This window comes from Acipenser ruthenus, chromosome 23, assembly GCF_902713425.1.
Source record: "Acipenser ruthenus chromosome 23, fAciRut3.2 maternal haplotype, whole genome shotgun sequence".
NCBI lineage: Eukaryota > Metazoa > Chordata > Actinopteri > Acipenseriformes > Acipenseridae > Acipenser > Acipenser ruthenus.
Genome location: NC_081211.1, coordinates 8,342,923 through 8,370,799, shown reverse-complemented (window position 1 = coordinate 8,370,799; position 27,877 = coordinate 8,342,923). Strand labels below are relative to the sequence as shown.

The 27,877-nt window shown below is 40.8% G+C and overlaps 1 protein-coding gene across 2 annotated transcripts; it reads left to right on the top strand.

Annotated features, from left to right (window-relative positions):
• Positions 1-26,435, top strand: LOC131699737 (protein THEMIS2-like). 2 transcript variants are annotated; one of them, XM_058997700.1, is made up of 7 exons: positions 1-368; positions 13,487-13,627; positions 17,279-17,701; positions 19,147-20,285; positions 22,494-22,626; positions 22,975-23,071; positions 23,558-26,435. In XM_058997700.1, the coding sequence occupies exons 1-6, from the start codon at positions 254-256 to the stop codon at positions 23,061-23,063; spliced, it is 2,040 nt and encodes a 679-aa protein (XP_058853683.1). In that variant the 5' UTR covers positions 1-253; the 3' UTR covers positions 23,064-23,071; positions 23,558-26,435. The 2 variants fall into 2 exon arrangements, with proteins under 2 accessions (XP_058853683.1, XP_058853682.1); XM_058997699.1 differs by having other exon boundaries at positions 23,555-26,435.
• Positions 26,436-27,877: the final 1,442 nt, after the last annotated feature.

The following is a 27,877-nucleotide window of genomic DNA, read 5'->3' as shown; positions in this document are numbered from 1 at the left end:
TGGCACAAATGTAAAAATCAGACCACTGTTTTTTCACACATCCTATTAGCTCCATAACTGAAACAGAAGCGGAATGGATAGATTGTCTACAATCCCAGCTGGGGATTTCCTGCACGGTGCGTCAAGTAAAGAAAAAAAAGGGAGAAGTTTGTTAGTGTGCATTTAGACACCACCGCAGTTCGCGTAGACTGTAGTGCACATGCATGCAGAGCGCTGGATTATATCGACTGCACTCGCCTGACCGACAGTCGCAATGTCTGTCCTACCGAGTACCACCGAACCCGTCTCCCTGCAGGACTACATTGCATCGCTGGACAAATCCACCCTCCCCAGAATATTACAGATTTGCTCAGGAGTGTATTTTCAAGGTAGGCGCTGAGATTTCTTGAACACAAATGCTCCTCTTCATGGGTGTTGCCCATAAGGACCTGGCATTAGTGCTTCTGTAGCAACGATCCCGAAGAAAGAAATGCATTTCTGTTGACATTTCTCACATAGTTTATATGTGAAAATAGGTCCAATAGGTTCGTTTTCTTTGCTGTTTTGTAAGTTATACTATACTGTAGCACTGCGAATATTAGAACTTTCTAAAAACGACGTGCTGTGTAACTATTTACCCTGATATTTTTGACATCGTATTTAAATGATTGATTATATTGTTACAAGTATTTATAGGTTATATATTTTCCAATAAATAAGTTACGGTATTGTATGTTTTTTTATTATTATTTTTTTGTTACTATTTCACGCTGAATGTTATTTAATGTTAATGCTGGAGTTTCTGTTACTATATATATATATATATATATATATATATATATATATATATATATATATATATATATATATATATATATTACTATATATATATATATATATATATATTTTTTTTGGGGGGGGGGGGGGGGGGGTTGTCAGCACAGCCCTTATAAATATGCAGATGAAATAAGCTTTGCTTATTATTTGTTAAATTAGTCATACTGTCATTGATTAATACATTTTGCGATTAAAAAAAAAATTAAGAGCAAGGCAAAATAAATTAAAACCGCATTTCTCAAGATCAGTAGCACTATCATATTAACATTCAAAGACTGAGCTACTGTACAGTAAGTGCACATGAACATTAGTGACCATAAAGACCAAGAGAACTAAATATTTTACAGGCATAGAAGACTATATCTAGACGGGCTTCAGTGAGTTACTGGAAAATAAGTCCATCTAGGGTTTAGGTGACGTCATAAATTTTTAAACTTTCACAGAAACCCGAGATGGAATTGTTTTCCTGTAACTCACTGAAGAGGCCCATCTATTGTTTTTTTAATAATACATGGATACCATTATTATTATTATTATTATTATTATTATTATTATTATTATTATTATTATTATTATTATTATTATTATTATTATTTATTTATTTATTTCTTAGCAGTCACCCTTATCCAGGGCGACTTACAGTCGTAAACAAAACTCGTCACAGCCTAGGGCCCCCGTCTAGGGCCCCCGCCTAGGGCCCCACACAGACTAAGGCCAGCCCTGGCTACAGCATTATAAAATCAGTCCAAGTCCAGCAGGTATTAGCGCCTCTAGACCCACATAGTCTGTGCTGCACAGAATCGGCGTGTGGGCACCACCGGCTGGTCCCGTTAAATTAGTTGCAATGGCAGAGTGCTGTGCCAGTCAGATAATATACATTATGGAAAAACAAATCAATATATCAGGTGCATTTAGAGGTTTAAGAATTATACAAGTACAGTGTTTTCGCAAATTAATTGTATACCTGATAAAAGTGAAACCCATTTTTTATGAAAATGCACATGCAGTAGATTCCTGTTAATTGCATATCCCATGTGCCTCACAGTTTAATGCATTTAACCAGAATATGCAGTTATATGGAACATATACATTTACATTGCTCTTGATAATTGTCTGACTGAGATTGGATGCGGCAATTGTTCCTACAATTAAATAGCGATTAAACCAAAGTAATGCTGCTTGGCTCTCATCGACAACTTAGAAATGTTGACTCTTCTAGCATAGTGATCGATGGGCTTGAAGTTAAATCTAGCTCTGTAGTTAGGAATCTTGGTGTGGTCTAGCCTTACTTTCGAGTCACATATCCGCAGTGTCACCTTCGTAACATTGCTCGTCTGCGCCCTGTGCTGTCTGTGCCTGATGCAGAAAGGCTAGTTCATGCCTTTGTTTCTTCCCGGCTTGATTATTGCAACGCGTTGTTTGCAGGTGTCTCCAAGGCTGCTATCAGCAGGCTACAATATCTTCAGAACTCCGCTGCTTGCATTTTAACTGGCACTAAACTGGGTGCCCAGATTACAGCGGCTCTTGCTTCTTTGCACTGGTTGCCGGTTGACAGCAGGATTGATTTTAAAATACTGTTGTTAACCTATAAGGCTCTGAGCGGTTTAGCTCCATGTTACATTGCTGAATTGCTCACACGTTACACACCCGTAACCACAAATAAAGATTATTATTATTATTATTATTATTATTATTATTATTATTATTATTATTATCAGAAATGTGTGTTCAGTTATCAGGTATACAATGCAATGTACCTGTTACACACTGTATATGTTACTGATAATTGCATACAACCTTTAGGCACAAGCGCTATGTAATTACAAGAATCTCCTCACATATGACTTGACATGATGTGCTTCGTATTTAAAGTTGGATATCTGCTTGCATGAATTGTCTCTTAATAGATTCAGTAGATATTTAACATTTTGTGTGTGTGTGTGTGTGTGTTTGCAAGTAACAGGAACTCGCACCCTCAAAAAAACCAAAAAAAACCCATCTTATTTCTTGGCTAGCTAGGCACGTTTTTGTCTTGAGGTTTTAGATGCAGTTCTAAAGGTTTCTTGTATTTTTTCTTCTAGTTTTTTTGAGGAGGATCTGGCAACACTGACACGATTATGCCATGTTCTGTTACGGTTTTTCTTTTAAACAGTTTAAAATGAAATTAAAATGGGAAAGGCATTCAGAATATGTCAGGAGGGCTTATAGAAAACCCACAATAAAACACCCCTACATGAATATTGGTTTGAACCATGGGCCACCCTATTTTACAATAGCTAGCCTTAGCAACACTGGACGGAGTGACTGAAACAGGCACTGGGCAATTAAGTGGAGACTCCAAACAACGATTCATTAAATATGGGCTTGGCAGTTGTTAGTTTAGTTTGTTTGTATTCTTTGTTTGTTAAATTCTATTCATTGAAAGAAAGGCAAGAGAGAATGTTTTTAATAAGGGAAGTTAGCTGGTCCATGTGGTAAAATGGGGTTTCTGTTCGTAAGCAGTACTAATAACATGAAGAAGCGGTATTTCAAAATAACAGAAGTCTGTTTTTAACTTTATTGAAGCTTGTTGTCTGTTCTGTATTCAATCAAACCAAGTACACTGCATCATTTACTTGAATCGATTAAGACATTTTTCAAGTCAAAGAAGCGTATTGGTGCCACAGTCCTGCTTTCACAGCCAGTGTACTTGAAATGGTAAAGTCATTCAAATCTCTGTGTTTATATTCCTCTCCCTGGTGTTCTGCGCACTGTCAGTCCTTATTATTTATTTCTTAGCAGACACCCTTATCCAGGGTGACTTACAATTGTTACAAGATATCCCATTATTTTTACATACAATTACCCATTCATACAGTTGGGTTTTTACTGGAGCAATCTAGGTAAAGTACCGTGCTCAAGGGTACAGCAGCAGTGTCCCCCACTTGGGATTGAACCCACGACCCTCCGGTCCAGAGTCCAGAGCCCTCACCACTACTCCACACTGCTGCCCTTATTAAAGATATAAATAATTAACCCTATCTGAAGCAAGTGCAAAACCTGCCCCAGTACTTAAAGTCAAAAACAGAACTCATTTAAAACTAGAAAGACGTGACTTGGTTACAGCAGCAGCAGCTGCATTTTTTATTTATTTTTATTTTTATTATGGGCAAGCTTTGCCCTCTAACTCAATGGGCCTTGTTTAGAAGCAGATACAAGAAAACAATTTAATGGCATAACATGAAACAACTCTTAACTGCTCCTTCCTGCAACTGTGAGTATACTGTTACATGTATACTGTTGAATAGTTTTTGTTCTTCAAAGTAAAAAAATGTGTTTGCATTTACACTTAACCAATGCTTCTGACTTGGCAAGTATTCTGAGCTCTTACTTAGAGATGACTTTCCTTTAAAACACCAGTACTTGTTTAACACTTTCCTTTCATAAGCTGCATGTGCGAATTCGATGTGTAGCGTCAGCACTGTTCAGAGATACCTGGGCGCTGATGCTACTTGCATGTAATTCTTATTGACACAAGCTCAGCGAACGTTTTGTGCTGAAACACCTGCCCAGTTATGCGGGCTTACAATTACTAAAATGGTAACTTGACAAAGACTGCTTGGCTTCTTCAAGAATCTTATTTTTTTCTCAGTAATAAAGGTAATAGTGCTGACCGTTAGGAAGGTGGAGTTGTGTGTAACACAGTCAGTGTTTTCATGTGTTTATGACTCATTTGCATTGCTGTGGACTATGAGAGGTGTAGCGCTTGCCAAGCTGTGCAGTCCTTGTTTACCTGACTAGCCCAGAGCCCTCACCTCCTGATCGGATTGTTTTCAGCGCACACAATGATACATTATGATGGATTATAACTCATTCATTGTGGGACCTTGTGACAGGTGGATTGCAGTGTGCAGGTGTAGTTGGTGCTGTGCTCAGGAATAACACACACAAGACAATGAAAGTTCAATAAAACTATTTGGCTGGGTTGCGTGTCAACAACACTTAAATAATACACATAGGTGCTACACAGCCATGTGTATCGCTCCGTGCAAAACCAGGGTTTCAGTCCCGAAACAATAAGACACTAATAACTAACTGACGCTTCGCGTACTGCATTACGGTGCTGACTTCTGGCATTGTGACTCCGCCCCCTTCCTGGATGGCTGGCTTCTGACTGACCCTGGAATGAACTGCCAAGCCATCCAGTCCGGGGCACACTGTTCTGTTCTGCATCTGTGTTAATTCATGAATTCAAGCGTTATTAAAAATATGACAGGGCTGAGAAGATAGAATCAGCCCTTTTGATTCGTTACTGTGTTTTGTTATGCAGCTGTGGTAAAGTCCTCCTGGGATATCAAGGGGGTGATGCTTTGGAGTAACTACAGAGCACGTTGAGTAAAATCAGATCCAATCCCAGACGACGTGTTCATACTAGCGAGAGACACGGCTGAAAAGGTTTCATGAACGTGATTTCAATTAACTAAATCAGTCCTTAATAAAACAACAAAACATTCCCTTAAACAGTCCTTGCAGTTGTGTCAATAGGGCCCTAGTGTGTAAGTCTTGGTATTTCTTTTTTTGTATAGAGTATAGTTGGTTCTGGGCTCTGCTTAGCAACAGGCTGCTGCTTTCCATATCAGACTGTTGTGGGATAACAGAAGTTGCAAATGAGGTGCAGTGGGTGAGGTGTTTTAGACCAATATGTGACCAATATGTGACTTATTAAAGACATTTTAAAATGTGCTACAAAGCATGCATTGTGAAAAAAAACATGTTAAAATAAAGGGTAACACAGTTTGTGTTAAAAACAAAAGCACACTGTGCTTTTATAACACCTCGCTATTTTTCTTCTTTTTGAAAAAAAAAAATGCTTCTCATGACACTTTGCATTGCTGGAGTTTGTGAGAGTATAAAAAAACCTACAAGCTTTAGAAAGACAAAGTAAAAGCTGACAATAGCAAACGCATAGCAAAGTGTAGTAAAGCACAGTGAAGGCATGGTAATCATAGGTACAGTAAGCAGAGTTAAACCCAGAGAGGTATAGTAAAGCACACTAAAATAATGATGGTAAATGCACAGTACAACCATTGGAAAACTGCACAATTACCATGCATGACACAAATGTAATATCTGCATCCAAATAATAAAAATACATGATAGTGATGATTACTGGTAACAAATTCTGAGAGGGTAGGAAATATTTCATTTAGATTTTCGCAAAAATGAAGACAAAATAAATCAAAAGAAATTGAACAATTGTTATTTTACCATTTTCAAACACTAAAATAAGACTTTGAATATTAGTTCTTTACCAAAATGATCTGTGTGTGCGTCGCTGTGTCCCCTGCAATGTGCAGTACACAGCACAATACCAAATGATCTGTGTGTGTGCGTCACTGTGTCCCCTGCAATATGCAGTACGCAGCACAATACCAAATGATCTGTGTGTGTGCGTCGCTGTGTCCCCTGCAATGTGCAGTACGCAGCACAATACCAAATGATCTGTGTGTGTGCGTCACTGTGTCCCCTGCAATATGCAGTACACAGCACAATACCAAATGATCTGTGTGTGTGTGTCACTGTGTCCCCTGCAATGTGCAGTACACAGCACAATACCAAATGATCTGTGTGTGTGCGTCACTGTGTCCCCTGCAATATGCAGTACGCAGCACAATACCAAATGATCTGTGTGTGTGCGTCGCTGTGTCCCCTGCAATGTGCAGTACACAGCACAATACCAAATGATCTGTGTGTGTGCGTCACTGTGTCCCTGGCAATATGCAGTACGCAGCACAATACCAAATGCAGTCAATGGGCACCTATGTCTAGGCTAAGTGTGTATGAATCCATCGATGCATCTGTTGAGTGGAAAAAACCCTCTTTATTTAAATGTAGATTCTTGGCACCCCAGGAGTCAAGCAGAGACAACGGCACACAAGGGGCAGAGTGAAACCATACACTTTTATTAAAGTGTTAAACTAACTCACACAGCAATAAGGGCAGAGTGAAACCACACTACCAACCAAACACACACAGCAATAAGGGCAGAGTGAAACCACACTACCAACCAAACACACACAGCAATAAAGGTAGATTGAAACCGCACTACCAGCCAAACACACACAGCAATAAGGAAAGTCCAGGGAAAGGCCCTCAGGTTCAGCACGTTGAACCTCAGCTTAAAGGCAAGTTTCATATCCTTAATGATGTTAGTACCAGAACACTCTGTGGTCATTTGGTCCAGTTTCTTATCTTATCATGCTGTCCAGATGTACAGCTATGGACAAATATTTTGCATAATCTACAGTTTTAAGATTGTGACATAATGAAAAAACCAAAAAACTGTATGAACATAATTTATATATTTTATTTAACATAATGTAATCTACAAAATCATATTGCAAAAGTCTACCGGAAGCCATAATAGTAGTACAGTATTTTATGTTAGATTTCGAAATTTGTGTCAGTTTTTTATGAAGTATATGGGAAACTACAAAGCGGTGTGTAATTCAATATGTTAACGTGACATTATTCAGCAAGTTTCATTCTACTTTATGAAGCAACTTTATCTACAGCTCTGAATGTAACGTTACTTGTGCTGTTCATTTTACAGGCAATTGTTACTGGCTGAAAGCATGTCAGTCACTAGTGGAAACAGCTGATTGGTTATTGACAGGACATGTGCCAGTGAAGGGGTGGGGACAATTTCACTCTCCAGGTGAAATGACCCAGGAAGTACAAGACAGTGTAGTCCAGATATCATGTTCTGAAATCCATGTTTGCTAGAACATGTGTTTCTTTCAAAACTGCACATTTGAGACCTATACAATAAATAGGTGTGCAGTTACATGAGCTGATATTCTCTTGTGCATTGCTACCAGTTTGATTTATTTATTTACTTATTTATTTATTGTAGACAGATTTATTGAGAATTTTTGTTCTGCATTTTCCCACAGTAAAATTATTTTTGCAACCCATAAATCTTTAAACTGTATTTTGTTGATGATTAATCTAATCTGGGTATTTCTGAAAAGAAGCACAACGAATCCTTGTTGAATGATAATCAGGTCTTCTGTGCTACATAAGCTTTAGTGTGAGCCTGGGTTTAATAATTAACACCATATTTGATGCTAATACTGTACAACATGCGTAATTATCTGAAATCAAGTCAATTATTTATCAGCTGCAGTTAAAGATTAAAGACTCCCTTATAAATTACCTGCATGTACAGCTGAACATAATTTAGTTTTATTTAACATCATGTAATCAAATAAACTACAAACTACTATCACAAAAGTCTACCAGAAACCATAATAGTAGTACAGCATTTCATGTTAGATTTTGAAATATCACATTCTTTAAATTTTTTCAGCTGTTTGTAATTCAATATGTTAACATTATTCAGCAGGTTTCATTCGACTCTATGAAGCAAAATTAGTTAATTCTATAGGTTGAGGCAAAAGTTTTGGCCATAGTTGTATTTAAAAATCAAATACATACATACTGTTTGTATATATTTGTGTGTGAATATTCCCAATGAAAACTAGTTTACAAAGCTATGTGAAAAAAAAAAAAATCAATTTCCATGATTCTTTTGTAATGTCAAAGGATTAGAGAACATCTTGTTGTGCTTACCTTGTCGGGGCAATTTATAATTTATAGGGAGACGCAAGTACCCTTCTCACTGTTACGTTGCACAGTACTGTCCCCAAAACGCTGCTTAGTTGAAACGGAGGGCGAGATGCTATTGGAAACAGCGCTATGGGAGAGCTTCAACTAGTGTAAAGTTCAAGCAAGTGCAAGTATCTTTTCCTCTCGTCTTGAGTGACTCTTGGCATGGCAGGTCCTACCCAACACCCTCCTGTAAGAGAGTAGTAGTGAAAGACTGCGGGACATTCCAGTGGTCACGAGCAGCCATCAGTCACATAATCACCTGACTGCTGGAGACACGGCGATTGGAATGGTCTGAACCCGGGCCTTTAGCGCAAGGAATCTTTCATCTGATTATCACTTCCCCCTAAGCAGCATCTGCGTTGGGAAAGGTGCGGCAGTCTTCTGGTCTCAGCAAGAAGAACTGTTACACAATGTGGAGTCAAACAGCTCTCAAGACAAGAGTTTGTAGGAGTTCAAATGCATCTTTGAGGAAGTACTCTGTAGCATGAAAATTGTACTTTTGACAACGGTTCTTCTGCTTTATCCATGAGAGAAGTGACTTGCTCTACAACTTGCTAAAAATCTTGTTCTATTTTTACATGAAAAAAGAGTTCTTCGATGTGCTAGAGCAGGGGTCTCCAAGCCTGGTCCTGGAGAGCCCCTCTCCAGCAGGTTTTATAGGTGTCATTACATCATCAGTGGCTAAAGATCTGGAACACCTGTTAATCTTCACTAATTAAGCCAATAATTGGTTCAATTAAGTAACTGAGAGATTGGTTGAAACAAAAACCAGCAGCCACAGAAGCTCTCCAGGACCAGGTTTGGAAACCCCTGTGCTAGACTATACCTCGTTTCCATGGACAGCCAACTTGAGTAGACTCAAGTGCGCTTGAATTGGCCATGAATTCTCCCAGAACTCGAGTTGGTGAAAAAGGTGATGTTTCTGTGCTTTTCCGAGTTACGCGAGTTATATCACGTGAGTTGGGCAGGAAATACTACTGATTTTCTCCAGAAATACTTGCGAGTTAAATGTCAAGACGCGAACATGATATTATAGTCAAATTGTCAACAATTTAAAAGATAAATCCATCTAGATATTCTTTTACATTTGTTTCACGCAGTACATATATATATATATATATATACATTGCTCTATCACTACATAATCATCTATCTATCTATCTATCTATCTATCTATCTATCTATCTAATAATTTATTTTGGATCATTTATATTGGCAGTTTTGATTGGATCACCAGATGGTTGCATACAGTACTCATAGCGATCCAGCCCCTGGTAGACTGGTATGCAGAACAGGTTAAAGAAGCACTGGACAAGGGGAATAATGTGTCAGATGTCAAAGTGGATATACGAATGGCAGTGATGAAGATAGTTTACTTGAAAACATTAAAAGTAGACCGGACAAGGGGCTCCTGAATGGCGCATCCAGTAAAAGCACTTGCTTAGAGTGCCGGATGCGCCCTGTAATTTGGACGTCGCGAGTTCGAGTCCAGGCTATTCCTTTGCCGACCGAGGACGGGAACTCCCAAGAGGCGGAGCTCAATTGGCCGAGCGTCGACCCGGGGGGAGGGAGGGTTAGGTCGGACAGGGGGTCCTCTGCTCACCGCGCACCAGCGACCCCTGTAGTCTGGCCGAGCGCCTGCGGGCTTGCCTGTAAGTTGCCCGAGAGCTGCGTTGTCCTCCGACTCTGTAGCTCTTGGGTGGCTGCATGGTGAGTCCGCAGAGTGAAAAAAAGCGGTCGGCTGACGGCACACGCTTCGGAGGACAGTGTGTGTTCGTCTTTGCCCTCCCGAGTCAGCACAGGGGTGAGCTGAGCCTAAAAATAATTGGCGATTCCAAATTGGGAGAAAATAATAAAAATAATTGGCAACGACTAAATTTATAAAAAAGAAAAAAAAAAAAAAGTCGACCGGACATTTCCATCAAAGGATTTAAAAAATCTGGAATTGATCTGATGTGATCAGAAACCCAGAGGCACTGGATGGCCTGTTACTGTTCTTTTTATGTTAAGCATTTTTGTGGGTTTTTTTCAAGGGTTTAATTAAGTAACAGACACAATTGTCTATGCCAGACTTGTTAAAAAGTCTGTAACAAAATGGTTGATCGTTACTGTCGATAATCTATTAACCAGTTTGAAATTATTTCGAAGCAAGTGAAAGCATTTTCGTTTTGACTTTGTATTGTTAAAGTTTTCACACATGGCAATACTGCCTCACAATTACCTTGGTCATTACTGTGGTCATTCCACTGTGTTATGTTGTGAACCAAGCAAATGCTTATCGTAAAAGTTTACCGGTACCTTAAAATTAAGGTCCATATAAGAACGATCAATACTGTAACTGATTAGAAGGCCTTCTTTGTTGTTCTCGAAGTTGCTGCAGTGACATTGTAGATGCTATAAGGAGTTACTGTAAATGAGATACTGTTTTACCAGACATATTTCATTAAGTAAACATTTATTTGTTTTTGGAATTAAAAGTATAGATGCAAAACTGCGATGCATTTTTCTTTGTGAACGTGCTAAGTGAAAAGCGGCAATTTAAAAACAGTCAAAATTTCCCATTGCAGCAAATCTGCCGAATTTAATACCAACCAAAATGTCCCGTTATACGGTACGTTCCCGCCCCCTACAATATTTCTGATTGACATTTAGTGATGTAATTTCGTCCCAGCCCGAGTTCAGACTTTAGAATTCAGGCCAGCCCAAAGAATGAAATCGGACCAGAGAATTGGGGCTCCCGTCCGAACTGGGAGCCAACTCGAGTAAATTAAAAACGGAGGTGAGGGGGGGCAATTCGAGCACTTTCCTGAGTTCTGAGGTTCATGGAAACGTGGTATAACCTGCGCTTGGGTTTCATTCATATATTATATAGTGGATAATTCTGTTTGTGTTCCTGTTGCCAGCATAAGAATAGCACTTTTCCATCATTCTACTAAAATCCTGAAACATTTTGCAAACACACAACAGCACATTGTCAATCTAATCTAAGAGAGGAGCGGGGATAATGTAGTCTATGACTGCGTGTGCTGCCAGTTTCACAGACTGCCCTCAATCCTGATCGCTTACACATGTGTGTATTACATGGTAACATTCCTAATGTGTGTTTTATACATCTATAACAGTTATACTTACTGTTTTTGATTTTTCTTCATTAGTAGATAGCTGGAAAATAATCCTCAAATGAACCACTGCAGTTGCATCTCTAAACCTGGTTGGCGATGACATCTCACAAGATTTCCACTTTTGAACGAGACCCAAATGAGACATTGCTTGGCCAGATAGAGGCAGTGTGTTTTTAAACAGACCACACTTATTTGTTCATACACTGTTACAACCTTTAAAAATATAGTCATGACAAGCCTCGTTGTTGATGCATGCTGCAAGCGAGTGTCTTCACCACTGTGCAAGCCAGGCTTGTCTGTAGTTTTGCTCATAGAGTTTTTAACCTCATCTTACTGACAGGGTACAGAATCTGTAACGGGAGTGCATCACACAACACTGCCCTTTACCTGAGCAAAGGTAGGAGAGACAGTATGTCAAGACCTCTCTTTGAAGGCACTGAAGAGGTTAAGAGACAGCAAATCTGTTATAATTGGCAACTTACTTCTAGTACATGTAAGTACTCTGGGGAGGGGAGGGGGCGGAGGAGAGGGGGTCAGTGGCCTGAGAACTAGAGAGTTTCAGCTTCCTTCCTCAGGAAACCATCACAACTTGACAAGTTCTGTTTCCTCCCCACATTCAACTAATACTCTTATGAATGTCACCCTCTGCCATTGAAATGTCCTAGACAGAATATAAGGGCAGTCAATGGAGACTTCTGAGAAAATCACTTCAGTTATGATCACACTGGTTAATAGCACTCCAAAGCACTGAAGGTTTACATGCAAGTCAGTTGCTGTACAGTATTTAACCTCAGCTTCAAGTATAAAGTACAGTAGCACAATATGTAGTAGACTTTGATGCAGCATATTTTCGTTATGTGGGTTCCGAGAACCGTTTCGAGAACCGTTTCAAGAACTAGCTCTAAAAAGTAATGTGTTACATCTTACTGATATTATTATTATTATTATTATTATTATTATTATTATTATTATTATTATTATTATTATTATTATTGTTGTTGTTGTAAAATAAATTACTCATTATTTTTTTTACTGTTGCCAATAACAATACAAAATGCAGTCAAATAAAGTCATTTAGTAACTGAGGCTGAAGCTGAGAAACAGATGAGTGTGTGTCGCTTTCCAGCAAGTCGAGAGAGATGTGTTTACCAGCGAAGACTCTTCTCTGAAGTTACTCAGGAAGCTATTCAGTTAACTTCAGCTCCTATCCAAAGTTTACACCACTAATGAACACGTTGTTTTCCCTGCTACTCACTCTTTAATGCACCATGTGTTCACAGATCTAGCGTTTAATAACTGCTTCCTATTCAACACTGCTGAGCGAATTAGTTTTTTCTACCTGCTTTCCCTTCATTCAAATCCTATGGCAGCATGTTAGAATCGCACTGTTCCAAAATGACACCACTTTGCTAAGCAGTTAGGAGCTTGATCTAAAGAAAGTCATTCTCTAAATTCAGCTGTTTAATTCAGGTTTAAACATGTTTTCTTTTCCATTACATTGTACTTGTTATATAAACAGGATATTCCATGAAGTGCTGTGGTTATTGCACTACCACAGCACAGACCTTACCATGAATTTGAATATGCTTTACCATGCCGCTCTGGGATACACAATGCTTGCCTATGCTTTACCATGCTTTCACTGTGCTTCATTACCCTTTGCTGGGCTTTTACTAGGGGAACTTTTTTAAAGGATAAGTATGGCACTAAGCAACCTGCTCATGGGTTCATCTATAATGAAAGGTTAACTACAGTTCACCATAAATGACGACTACAGTTCACCATGAAGGTTAACTACAGTTCACCATGAAGGCTAACTACAGTTCACCATGAAGGTTAATGGTGTCTCATGAACAATAACTCTGTCTGTGTGTGTGTGTGTGTGTGTGTGTCAGGGTCCGTGTACGAGATGTCTGGCAGCGAGGTCTGTCTGTCCACGGGGGATCTGGTGAAGGTCATCAGCACTGAGCTCCTGAAGGTCTCCTGTGAGGATGTGAACACCAAAGAGACCTTCGATCTGCCACTCAGTTACAAAGGTAAATCAAAGCAAACATGTTAGTCCAGTAGACACAGGTTTCAGCATCCTGCTTTCATCAGGCTACAATGTGTAGTGGCTCAGCAGCATCTCAGCCTTTTTAATTCAATGGAGAAGCAAGAGCTGGACAGGAACCAATGCCCTTGCAGTTCAAAGACAGACGTCATACCGTTAACTAAAGGGCAAGCGTTTAATAAAGCTGTGTTTGCCGTGCCTCGTGGAATATCCACTGGCCAGGATGGATATCTAATTGAATTTTTTTGGAGCAGCAGTGTGGAGTAGTGGTTAGGGCACTGGACTCTTGACCGGAGGGTTGTGGGTTCAATCCCCAGTGTGGGACACTGCTGTTGTACCCTTGAGCAAGGTACTTTACCTAGATTGCTCCAGTAAAAACCCAACTGTATGAATGGGTAATTGTATGTAAAATAATGTGATATCTGTATAATGTGAAATAATGTATAACGTGATATCTTGTAACGATTGTAAGTCGCCCTGGATAAGGGCGTCTGCTAAGAAATGAATAATAATAATAATAATTTTATAAGCACTTTTGGTTAATCATGTCTACATTTTTAATTCCCGGCCACAGCCTATAAACACAGCCTTATTCTCTCTTCTGCTGAAAAAGAATGAAGCTCCTTCACTTTGCCAATTCCCGTCCATTATCATGAATAAATACTGATATTAAAATAGAAAGTAAACTATTGCGTCAGAGCTAGAAAGGGCCCTTCCATGTCTGATTCATTCGGACCAAACTGGCTTTGTGAAAAACAGGCATTCATCAGATAGTACTAGACGTCTTTTTAATAAATGCATCTGGCTGATAAAAGTAAGAATCCTACTGGTCGTTGTCTCCTTAGACAGAGTAGGCTTTCGATAGGGTTAATTTGACACAATCCTATACCATTTGGCACAATCCTGCACCCACCTCCAATGCTCTCCCATTTGGCACAATCCTGCACCCCCCTCAATGTTCTCCCATTTGGCACAATCCTGCACCCCCCTCAATGTTCTCTCATTTGGCACAATCCAGATTTTCTGGTAGCAGGTAAACCATCTAAGCCACAGTTTAGAGGAAGTTTCTATCTTTTTAGAGGCTGCAGGAAAGATCTGGCCTTCATAATTTACTTTCAGTATCTTAAAAACTAAACTATCCACCAGACTAATACTTCTTCTGCTTTGGCTCTGAATTCTTTTGAAATGCAGAGGGGTGAATCAGTGTGTTTCTAATATACTGTATATCCTTTCTTGGGATCCAATGAAGGGTATATTGTCTACCCCATTAATAAGCGGGCGAGGGATCTGGGGTAAAATATGCAGTAATACTTGTCAGTTTGTAGGAATGTTGAATTACTGTCCATTGTCATGAATATATCACAGAGCACACACACCTTTCCTCAGACTCCCTGACATGCCAGCACTCCCTGACATTGCCCTTCCTTTAAAACAAATATTTGAATTCATGTTAATTCTATATGGTGATGCAAAACGTTTGACCACTTGTTTCAGATGTTCCCCTGGTCTCTTAAATGGCATTTAACTTCAAACAGCAGTGCAATATCACTAATATTGGTGTCACCCTACTCATTATCACCACATTGAAATGTCCTGGACAGGATGTTTAATACTGATGAATACATTTCAGTAAGAGGCTCAAGACAGACTGATGAATACATTTCAGTAAGAGGCTCAAGACAGACTGATTGATACATTTCAGTAAGAGGCTCAAGACAGACTGATGAATACATTTCAGTAAGAGGCTCAAGACAGACTGATTGATACATTTCAGTAAGAGGCTCAAGACAGACTGATGAATACATTTCAGTAAGAGGCTCAAGACAGACTGATGAATACATTTCAGTAAGAGGCTCAAGACAGACTGATTGATACATTTCAGTAAGAGGCTCAAGACAGACTGATGAATACATTTCAGTAAGAGGCTCAAGACAGACTGATTGATACATTTCAGTAAGAGGCTCAAGACAGACTGATTGATACATTTCAGTAAGAGGCTCAAGACAGACTGATGAATACATTTCAGTAAGAGGCTCAAGACAGACTGATTGATACATTTCAATAAGAGGCTCAAGACAGACTGATGAATACATTTCAATAAGAGGCTCAAGACAGACTGATTGATACATTTCAATAAGAGGCTCAAGACAGACTGAATGATACATTTCTCAATAAATGCACACGCATGTTAATAGCAGATGAAGCTGTCAGGAAAGGAGAAGCTGACAATGCCATACTGCCCAGGGGTCCAGTTCTCTTTAAGAGGATGTTGTCAGAGGTCCCGGGTTCCTCTTTCGGGTCTTACTAAATGAAGTCTTATTTCTAATAAGAGGAGCCTCAACTTCTGTGAAGCAGTGTGTTAGATGTGAATTTAAAATGAGGAATAATTCCAATAATTCCAATAATTCCTACCCAATATCTATTGGCGTCCCTTCATGGATCTCACGTTTTCCATTCTCCATGACACACACACACACACACATAGATAGATATGTAGACAGACAGGTAGCTTTTGAGTTAAGCGAGAGAAAGTAGTAGCTATAAAATTATAGGTAATCAGGGTATGCAAATTTCAGCATTACAAAAGCCAATCAAATTGCGACTTTCACATGATTTCAATGGGATCTTATAATGCTGAAATTTGCATATCTGGATTACCCATAATTCATATATATATATATATATATATATATATATATATATATATATATATATATATATATAGTATATATACACTGCTGTGCAAAAGTCTTAGACATGTTGTATTTTTCTACTCTGATGCATTATGAGCATCAACAATTTACTCAAAGCCTCCAACTAGTGTTTTCTACTATTATAACAACCTTGACTTTCAAAAGAAGGAAAAACATTGAGTGAAATAGCTTGCATCACTTTGATTTCAAGAGTGATCTTCGTACTGTTGATTTGATGGACAACGACACCTGTGCCTTCTGCCAGTTCTGTTCTCAATTCAATGCTGGTCTTCTTTCTAAACCTTAAAGATATTATCTTCAAGTTTTGCTCATCCTTGTTAGACAGCTTTTTGGGTCTTCCAGTCCTGGATTTGGCAATTACAGATGATGTTTCTCTGTACTTGTTGATTATGCTTCGGATACCACACCTTGAAAGTGATGCAAGCTATTTCACTCAGTGTTTTTCCTTCTATATGTTAGTCAAGGTTGTTATAAAAGTAAAAAATTATTGGAGGCTTTGAGGAAATTATTGATGCTCATAATGCATCAGAGTAGAAAAATGCAACATGTCTAAGACTTTTGCACAGCAGTGTGTATATGTGTGTCTGTGTGTATGTATGTATGTATATATATATATATATATATATATATATATATTAGACTCAGTACCCAGATGCCTGTAGGATTAAATAGAAAGGAATAGCAGATCGTACATTGTTAACTATGTAGTAAGTGACATCACAAACACATTAAAAGATGTAGAACAGAAATAAGTGAGTGTAGTTACCATGGCATCAAAAGCCTGTAAGTACGTCCACTGTCTGTTTTCAAACACACTTTCCCTTGACACAGGTGTGTTAAGCATGTTAAACACACTGAAACGCTGGGAAGCTGGCTCTGTATCTCCTGACAGTTACTGCCTCTTCCTCTTGCTTGTTGCCCAGGTTCCTTTGAGCTGCTGCCAGAGTCCCTGCCCTACTCCACAGTGGAGGAGATTGTGACCATGGTGCGGATGGGGACAGACGAGGACAGGTCCTTCTGCTTCATGAGCAGCGTGGACGTGTTCTACGATGGACTGGTGGTGCGCAGCGGGGAGCCCCTGACCTTCGTCAGCGTGGAGGAGCGTGGGGGCCGGCGGACAGCTCACTGCATCATGGATGGGGAGCAGGAGCAGGTCTCCCTGCACATCCCCCTGTCCTGTCACGGGGAGTTCTACGAGTGCCTGGACGAGCAGAGATACTCCCTTTCCCAGCTCCTGGCATCCCCCCACCTCTGCTCTCGCCGGGTCAGGATGTGCGATCGCCAGGCCCAGTCCCAGGGCGCACTGCTGCTCTGCCCTGTCTATGAGATCCAGGCCATCATGCACTGTAAGCACCACTATCCTTCTAGAGGGTTACTATAGTAACAGCACAACAACGTGTAATACAGCACAGTGAACAAAACATAGGTGAGCATTGTAAAGAATAGCCAGGTATTTTAAGGTATAATTATAAACATGGCAAAACAGGGTAAACTGTGGTAAATGCCAGTATAACCATGTAGAAAGCATGGTGAAACTGCAATGATACCATGACAGAATACTGTGGTAAGCTTTTAAAAAGGGGATTCTCAATAGGTCTTTTCCACACAGGGGATGAAATCCCTGGCGACAGGGATCAGGGTCATGAGCTTGAGAACATTTAATAATTGCTTAATAAAGTGAATCAAAAATATATTGAACTGTATAAACCATGCAGTTCAAAGTGAACGTCTTACCATTCAACTGGAGAGCAAGCTCTACAGTAGAGAGGCAAGTAAATGTTATGTGCTGGTGTCAGTATCATCAACTCATCAGGTCCATTGAGCTGCTTTGAGCTGATAATTGAAGCTACTTATTTTTTATTAATTCTTTAAACAGTTACAGCATTTAGATCAATTACTGTTTAGGTTGATTGAATATCACCCATCATGTGTTGATTTTTTAATGGGATTTTATTCATAACCCACAATGACATATTCCTACATTTTAACCCCGTTTTGCAACTAAGGGCACAACACTGAAAGACAAAGCAACAAAGACAGCAGTACCGACAACTGCCCATCTCAATTCCCTGTCTCAAATCCCAGTCATATATCTTTTGCAGGAGTGCTTCCCTTATGAAAGTTTACCTCAGTAAAAGCATTGCAAAGTGCAATAAAGCATAATGAAAGCCTGGTAAAGCAGATGCCCGACCAAACGAACTTTCACACAAATCTTTAGCCCCCTGTCTCAGTGAATCTTTAGCCCCATACCTCAGTGAATCTTTAGCTCCCTGTCTCAGTGAATCTTTAGCCCTCTATCTCAGTGAATCTTTAGCCCCGTACCTCAGTGAATCTTTAGCCCCCCTGTCTCAGTGAATCTTTAGCCCTCTACCTCAGTGAATCTTTAGCCCCCTGTCTCAGTGAATCTTTAGCCCAGTACCTCAGTGAATCCTTAGCCCTCTATCTCAGTTAATCTTTAGCCCAATGTCTCAGTGAATCTTTAGCCCCGTACCTCAGTGAATCCTTAGCCCCCTGTCTCAGTGAATCTTTAGCCCTCTACCTCAGTGAATCTTTAGCCCCGTACCTCAGTGAATCTTTAGCCCCCTGTCTCAGTGAATCTTTAGCCCCCTACCACAGTGAATCTTTAGCCCCTATCTCAGTGGATCTTTAGCCCCTACCTCAGTGAGTCTTTAGTCCCTTACCTCAGTGAATCTGCATACTAAAAACAGGATGCTGCATCTCAGTGGATCCATCTTGCTTAAATATATCTAACAAAATAAATTAATCAAAGTGTTCTGTCTTTCTTCTCCAGTAAGAAAGAACTTAGTAAAGATGCCCTCGACCCTGGAGGTGGATTTGATAGACGTGACTGAACAGTGCCGAGACGTGACCTTCATCTCCCCCCTATCCCTGAGCGAGATCCTGTCCCAGCCTCACGACGTCTTCCCAACGCTCTCGGAAATCCTGGAGGGACCCGAGAGCCAGCCTCTCTTCAAATGCGAGTGGCTGCCGGCGCTACGGAAAGGCAACCACCTCCTGATCCACGGAGCTCTCCACTCCAAGATGGTCCTGGCCTCCACTGTGGCTGGCAAGAAGCCCAAGAGGTACTTCCTGATCTTGCAGAGCTACGGGGGACGCTTCCGGAGGAGACCCCGAGAATTCCACACCGTCTATGACCTCTCTGTGGCCGCCAGCAAGAATGCCGGCATGAAAGTCACCGTCTCCAAGTACTGTGAGAGCCTTGAAGAGGATCTCCCTGCCCTGAGTATTGGAGACCAGCTTGAGGTGCTTGATCAAAACCAGGTGGAGGGTAGCTGCCTGGGAAAGGAGTCTGGGCTGGTGTGCAACCGGGTAAGCGATGAATGTGATGATGATGAGGAGGACTGTGAGCAGATTTCGCTACCCATGTACCTAGAAGGGAGCTTTCTGGAGAAGATCAGTGACCACACAAAGTACAGTATTCTGGACATCTGTGAGAAATTCATTCTGCCCCTGGATGTGAAGGTGGCGGTTCGGGACCCTTCCTTGGAGAATGATCTCCTGGGCACCTTCTCCACTCTGCGGCTGGAGGAGGTCACCCTGGAGCCCACCGTACTGGCCAGCTTACCAGCTGCCCCCGAGGACTGCTTCTACTTGCCTGCCAAATGGATCAACATGTCAGTTTCCTTCACCAAAGACCCCCTGCCCTGGGAAAAGAACAAGGCCCCTGTCCTGAAGCAGCAGCACTTATGTGAGGTGACGGACAATTTCTACTACGACTTCCGCAAGCTCACCGTCTCGAACGTGGCCCCGCCTCCCCGGCCGCCCAAGAGGAGAACATCTTCGTCAAAAGTCCCGGAAAAGACTAAGGATCTGGCTAAAGTCCCACCCCTTCACTCTGTGGAGACCATTCCGCCCCGACTGGCCAAGCTCACCATCTCTGAAAACCCACAGAGGCTCTGCCCCTCTCCGGTAAGAATCACTGTGTGAGTGCGAGTGTGTGTGTGTGTGCGAGTGTGTGTGTGTGTGTGAGTGTGTGTGAGTGTGTGTGTGTGTGTGTGCGAGTTTGTGTGTGTGTGCGAGTGTGTGAGTGTGTGTGTGTGTGTGTGTGTGTGTGTGTGTGTGTGTGTGTGTGCGAGTGTGTGTGTGTGTGTGCGAGTGTGTACGAGTATGTGTGTGTGTGTGTGTGTGAGTGCGAGTGTATGTGTGTGTGTGTGTGAGTGCGAGTGTGTATGTGTGCGAGTGTGTGTGTGTGTGTGTGTGTGTGTGAGTGCGAATGCGAGTGTGAGTGTGTGTGTGCGAGTGTGTGCGAGTATGTGTGTGTGTGAGTGTGTGTGTGTGTGTGAGTGCGAGTGTGTTTGTGCGCGAGTGTGTGTGTGTGTGCGAGTGTGTGTGTGTGAGAGTGCGAGTGTGCGAGTGTGTGTGTGTGCGAGTGTGTGTGTGCGAGTGTGTGTGTGTGTGTGAGTGTGTGTGTGTGTGTGTGTGTGCGAGTGTGTGAGTGTGCGAGTGTGTGTGTGAGTGCGAGTGTGTGTGTGAGTGCGAGTGTGCGAGTGTGTGTGTGTGTGTGTGAGTGTGTGTGTGTGTGTGTGTGAGTGTGTGTATGTGTGTGTGAGTGCGAGTGTGAGTGCCAGGGGGAGGGTTGTAGGGATACAGTTTTCCAAGCTAACCAGAAATCAGTGTTTTTCCATGATACTAAATTATATACAAAAAATGATCTCAGAGTAGATATAACAGCCCCACTTATTTCTAAAGGGATTCCCAGTTGTTATGTCCTACAGTAGAGATCTTTAAGAAATATTTATCAGCAGGTATTCAATAAATCCATTCATTAACATGTTGATTTCAAAACAAGAACAGCTGTCCTTCCTCATGTTTACAATTGAGTACACCAATCAATCGCAATTAACTTCAGCATTGGTTTAGAAGTCGATTGGAAGACTATTTTCCTCTCCGGGCCGCTGACATTTTTCCTGCCGTGGCGTCCCAAGGCTGTACACAGACAGTCATTGTGCAAGAAATCCAATGTCATAAAAGCTTTCGGTTTTAAAGCCATTGAATACAACTTCTTTTAGCTACTTCGACAAGGTCTTGGGCGTTTGGACACTCAGGGGGCCTTGTTTCCTTGTACAGTTAACCAACCATGAAGTTACTGTTTAGATAGCTTTGACTGTTACCACAGCTGTTACTAACTCATGTACACAGTTCCCTCCAGAGCAGGGGTGTCAAACACAAGGCCCGCGGGTCGAATCCGGCCCTCAGAGGTACTTTATCCAGCCCCCACGGTTCATTCATTACAGTGTCATTTGGTCCGGTCCAATTTGCGTCTAATGGTTTATTAAAAGTAACTGCAAATCCCATCAGCCATTAGGAAAGTAGCAGGAAGCTCAGAGCCAAAGAAGTGAAACAGCCAATCATATCTCGCTGGTTAAGGCGTGCGTTAGTATTTTCCAAAGTACTGGTACCTTCATACATTTGTTGGTATTGTATTAAAATAGCGTGTCAGCGTTGGTGTTTTGTTTAACATATCTCTTGTTGTACTTGTTGTGTTTCTGCTTTTCAGCGTCTCTCTCATACTTCCTAGGTGCTGCTTTGTCAGACATTTACAGATTCTGATCTGCGTCGCGTTTGCGCTGCAGCACACCTGATAAAAGTCATGATCAGACAGTCCCCGCTCCTCCAACGCAATACGGCTGGGTTAAACAGACCTGTTGTTCCTATCCAGACAGTCACACGCGACTTATTAGATATTGTATTATAAATTATATATATTTTTTAGGCCCCTCAAAATCTGAGGCCCTGGGCTGCAGCCCCTAAAGCCCCTGCGTTTATCCGGCCCTGCTTACCTATTGTGTACTTCCATTCATTGGAAAGGTCTGAAAGGCCCAGTTTCGAAAAGAAATATGACATAACAAACATGAGCAGGAAAAACCAGGGTAGACGGCAACCTACTGTAAAGATTTACAACAACAACAACATTGCATGTATATAGCGCCTTTCAAAACCAGGTCCTCTCAAAGCGCTCAAGACATTTTTATTTGTTAGTCAGCTATTTCAAATCAATTCACAACCTAATGGCAACGTACCAAGAAATGCCTTTTCAAATAAATATGCTTTTAAACAAGATTTACTGTGGTGCATTAGTATAAAAGGACAGGTAAAGCCCTTTCTTTTATCACACAGACTCTTACGAGCTTTCCTGACAAGCCCCCAGTGCTAGCCCCCAGGAGACCCAAGGGGAAGGGAAAGGAGGACGCCCACCTCAACGAATACACCAAGACCCCCAAAGCCACGAAGGCCAAGAAAAAAATCAAAGGTGGGACAGAAGGACTGAAATCTAAACGGAAGGTTTCTATTTGCTTTGGTTGTAGCATGGAAATAACTGATATAGTCATGCAGAACATCACTACTGGTATAAATAGGGTTTTCTCTTAGATTATACTGTGTGTTGGTAAAACGCTTCAGTAAAGATTCTAATAGAACGATCTGAAAGTGCTACAGCTAGCACACAAGGGTAAACCTTGACCTTTAAAAGGAGCTGAGCTAGTCTTCTCATTAGTTTAGTGTGAGAAACACCATGACTGTGGTCTGCACTCAAGAGAACTGTGAGAGCTTCACAGTGTTGGAGGATTTCTCTGCTAGCCTAACCTATTGTGTCTTTCAGTTGCTGTTTCTGACGAGGACAGCGATCACGATTACGAGTCAATTGAGGACACCATAAAGAGCTCTCATGAGGCAATACTGTTCTACTGAAAAGACAGGTAGTGATGGAAACATCCTGACCAGAAAAACTCTGCTCCCTTTCTTCTTCTTCTTGTTCTTGTTCTTGTTCTTGTTCTTGTTCTTGTTCTTGTTCTTGTTCTTGTTCTTGTTCTTGTTCTTCTTCTTCTTCTTCTTCTTCTTCTTCTTTGTAGTAGTTGTAGTAGTATTGGATATGAAAAAGGTGCAATTGAAGCTGTGAATCTGCTTCAAATATAGCTCTTTTTTGTCTCTACAAAATCTGACGGATATCTGACGCTATTACACCTCCGTCATTGGATACTGCTGGACCACGTGCATTGAAGCTGGTCTCTGATTGGTTAATTCCCTAGTTGTCACATGACAAATCGCAAAAAATAGGATTTATTATTTATTATTTTAACAGACCAAAAACTGGGTAATGAAGAAGCACATTTTTCAAGGACCCTCCCAGTTTGAATGTCTGATTGGTGTAAGATGTCTGATTCGTGTTTCTCTCTCCCCAGCAGCAGCGGGTGTGATTTGAGGACGTCTTCTCAGGACCCCTGAAACCCTCTGGGTGTCCTGTTTGATGCCTGACTGCTTTCTGAACAGTGGAAGTGCTATCCCATCCTGTCAGCTTCCTCAGAGTGTTTTAAACTCTTCATGCTTCAGCATTGCTATCTGAGATAATGTCCGCAGTGACAGTTAAGTGAAGCAGAACACTCAGGGTCCATCACCAAGATCATTAGGATTAAGATGTACAGTATATGAATCCTTTTTTATGTTTAAGCAATAAGGCACGAGAGGGCATGGGTTGTGCTGTTTATTGTCACTTCTTGGTGCGTTGTTAGGTATTTGTTACCAGGGCTGGAATCCACAAAGCAATTTAAGAAAATTCTTATCTTAGTTACCATGGAAACTTCTTAAGAATTTCGTAAGTTCATAATTTTTCTTAAGTGCAATTCACAATGATTCTTAGACATAATATTTTCTTAAATATAAGAAAAAAACTTACAAGAACTCTTGAGGTGACTTAATAAAATTCGTAGCTCGTTCTATCATTAGTAGCTGCGTATCATGGCAGCGTTTGTGGTTCAAGACATAATAAATGAAGATTTGAGGACTGAAAGGCGTTTGATAGATCGAAAGAATCCCCTGGAATATCTCCGAAGTCACAAATTACAGTTAATGTTCTCCAAATACAATAAATTATTCAGTAAAGCTTAACATAAAAACATGTCAAAATATGTTTTAAAGTTTGAAAAAGGTTTTTTTATGCACCAAAATACAGCCCTTTTTGTCAACAACAGCGCCTCGGGCTTACTTAGTACAGCGGGCTATTTAAAAAATATATTGAGTGTTATTATTAGTTAGTTTAGCTTCCTTGGTAACGGGTAATGAAATTCCTTGGTAACGGCTTAAGAATTTCTTAAGAATTTCGTAGTTAAGAATTCTATTATCACCCTTCATGAATAGAACTTAAGAAAAAAATATCTATCTTAAGAAAAACGTAAGAGAAACTTAAGAAATCATTGTGGATTCCAGCCCAGAATAGAAATCTCTCAGGATATTATTTAACTGTTCTTTTGTAATTAATTTAAAGTCAAATTGTATATTATTTTCGGAAAGCCAGTCATTAAAGGTTTAACTGTTTCGTGGTATTCATTCAGGTCTCAGTGAGTATGGGTGGTAAAGCACTGTGCTGTTCCAGTGATACCCTCCCCTCCCTCTGCAAGCATGTTGAGATAGAAATGTGAGTGAGACTTATTAGTAATTAAACAGCTGCACTATCCCTCTAGCTCTGTACGCCTGTGTGCTATCCTAATAAAGCCTTTTGCACCCACGTTTGCGTATCGACCATGACTATACAAGCCTCACATTATTAATAATAATCAGAAATAAATGGTGAAACTTTTGACCGTTGAGTCACAGGTAGCTTCCCATATTGTTTTAATTTATTTGTAACATTTTAGCAGCAAAGACTGCAAACCACCACCCCCCTCCAAAAAAAAAACACAACGGTGATTGGAATACCAAGCATCCAGAGTCAATGCGAAAGTATTTCAAAAGGGCTGGCTTGGATCAGAGAGATTGCATCACATATAGAATGGGGAGCTGTGTGAGCTGCAAGCTGATTTTCACCAACTCAAGGTCAGAGCGGCCAGTAAACCCAGTCGTGGCGCTTGTATCGTACAGCAGACCATATAATATTAACTAAGCATCCAAACCATGCATTTAAACATTGTGTATGCAACAGGGAGGAGGCACAGTCTAAGAGATAGTGCAGTTACACGTGCAGCAGTCCTGAGTTGAATCATTATGTTGCGCCTCTCCAGGAGAGAACGTTAATATTCACGCAGGTTGTGCTATAAAAATATATAAACAAATCTGTGACAACAATGAGAAAACAAAAAGATCTTAGTGTTTGGAAATACAAAGCTAACCTGAGGGAGTTCAAACTGTAAACAGAGGCTGTGTGGTCAAACTGTAAACAGAGCTAAATGAAGCCACTGCTGGATGCCAAAGTTGAAACAGGCTTTTCTGCGACAGCTGGTTTTCCGATTAGCACTAATCTGTGGTTACCTTATCTAGGGTAATGATAATGTTCTTCATAGTGCTGCAGTAAAAGAAACACATGTTCTAAGTCTGCAGTGAACTTGCTGTGAAATACAGCATGATTGTGGTCAGCTTATCTACAGTTGCCTGGAACCGTGATATTTTTAACAACGTTGGCTGTTTTGAGAAAGTGTGTTCTGTATGTACTTGATTAAATGTTTGTGCAGCAATAAACCACTGCAAATATGGTACGGTGTAGTGAACGGCAGTGCAGGGCTTGTGTGAAATAACCTTTTCCTTCCTTCTATGTATAATTAAGTCCTTCAGTACACAGGCTAATAGATCACTTGGATATCATTATCTGACATTAACTAGAAAATACATGTACTGCCTGCTGAGTGAAGACCAGGGCAGTTGTATGCGTCTCCCAAGGATCTAACCTTTGGCCACTGGTTCCCAACCCTGGTCCTGGGGACCCCCTGTGTCTTCTGGTTTTCATTACAGCTGAGCTCAATTACATTTTATAAGTAACTTGAAATCTGCAACTTTTTAAGAGCCGTGAACAATTCAAAAAGTCTAATTAAACAAATTATCAGTTCAATTAAGGGTTAAGTAATTGAGAGCTCAGTAGGAATGAAAATCAGAAGACACAGGGGGTCCCCAGGACCATGGTTGGAAACCACTGGCCTAATGCCTTCATCAACTTTGTTGTAATTTGTTTTGTAAGATTTCATATGGATATATAAATGTATTTTTTTAGACCTGAACCTTCCCTAAATAAAATCAACACACCTTTACTGTACACCTATGATACTGCAGCTTGAAATAAATCTATTCAGCAGCTTTGGAGATCTTGTTACCAACATGGTTTTGTGCAGGACGTCAAGAGCACCCAAGAAATTCACAGAGAATTGGGACTCAAATGGTCCCAGGGTTGAAGCAACTCATTGTATGAAGAACACAGAAACAGGACTGATCAATATAAGCACTACCACATGGGAAGCTTACCATACGAACACAGGTGATGTGGTCATAAGCTTACCATACAAACACAGGTCACGTGGTCATAAGCTTACCATACGAACACAGGTCACGTGGTCATAAGCTTACCACATGAACACAGGTCACGTGGTCATAAGCTTACCATACGAACACAGGTCACGTGGTCATAAGCTTACCATACAAACACCAGTCATGGGGTTTATTTTTAGATGAAGCCTTTTCTTTTTCCCCAACAATGACATATTTTTTGCACTTTTAATGAACAGCAATAATATAAAACACAGCTACATTTTAAACAGGGCTGAACTTTTATGAGGCTGACTAAATTACTAATTTAATTTTAGCCAACAAAATAATTCTCTCACCTGTTGCGCATCTTCATTCATTATACAGGCCGCTAGCTTTGAAACACGTTACAGGATTTCTCATTTTAAACATGCCATCTGGTACTATGGTTAAATGCATGTCATTTTGCAGGCTATGCTTTCAGTTAGTGCTGCACTAGCTTGGTCATTTCACCTGGATGGGAACTTGTCCTGTCATTAACCAATCAGCTGCTTCCCCTATTGATTCACATGCTTTCAGCCAGGGCCATGCTTAGGCACTGAGTTGAAATGACCCAGGAAGCACAAGTGTAACATATATCCTGAAAACAAGGCATAGACTATGAGAACTTTCTTTAACCTTGAGTAGTACCAGATATCCTGTTTTAAAATGAAAACACGTTTGCTATAACATGTGTTTCTACATTTGAGACCGATGTCGCTAATGGAAGTACAAAATGGGTAACAGGGAAGCAACATACATCCCTCGCCACTGCTGTAAACACAAAGTTAGTAGAATGGTCACGTGGTCTAGATCTACTGGATGCACGTGTAACAACGTAGGTTTGGCATACACACCGATCGGTTCCTCCATATATCCCAGATTAATGCTCTTAAGAATACCCGTGGCAAGCTTTATTATCCATATTCTGTGTTTAATACAGTACTTTTATTATGCATGGCTGCAATCCTGATCTTTTAGGAACATGAGGCATGAGGTCTGCAAAATGAAGGCGGCTCTTGTCATTGGCACTGAAACAGCAATAAGGAGGCTGTGTGGTCCAGTGGTTAAAGAAAAGGGCTTGTAACCAGAAGGTCCCCGGTTCAAATCCCAGCTCAGCCACTGACTCATTGTGTGACCCTGAGCAAGTCACTTAACCTCCTTGTGCTCCGTCTTTCGGGTGAGACGTAATTGTAAGTGACTCTGCAGCTGATGCATAGTTCACACACCCGAGTCTCTGTAAG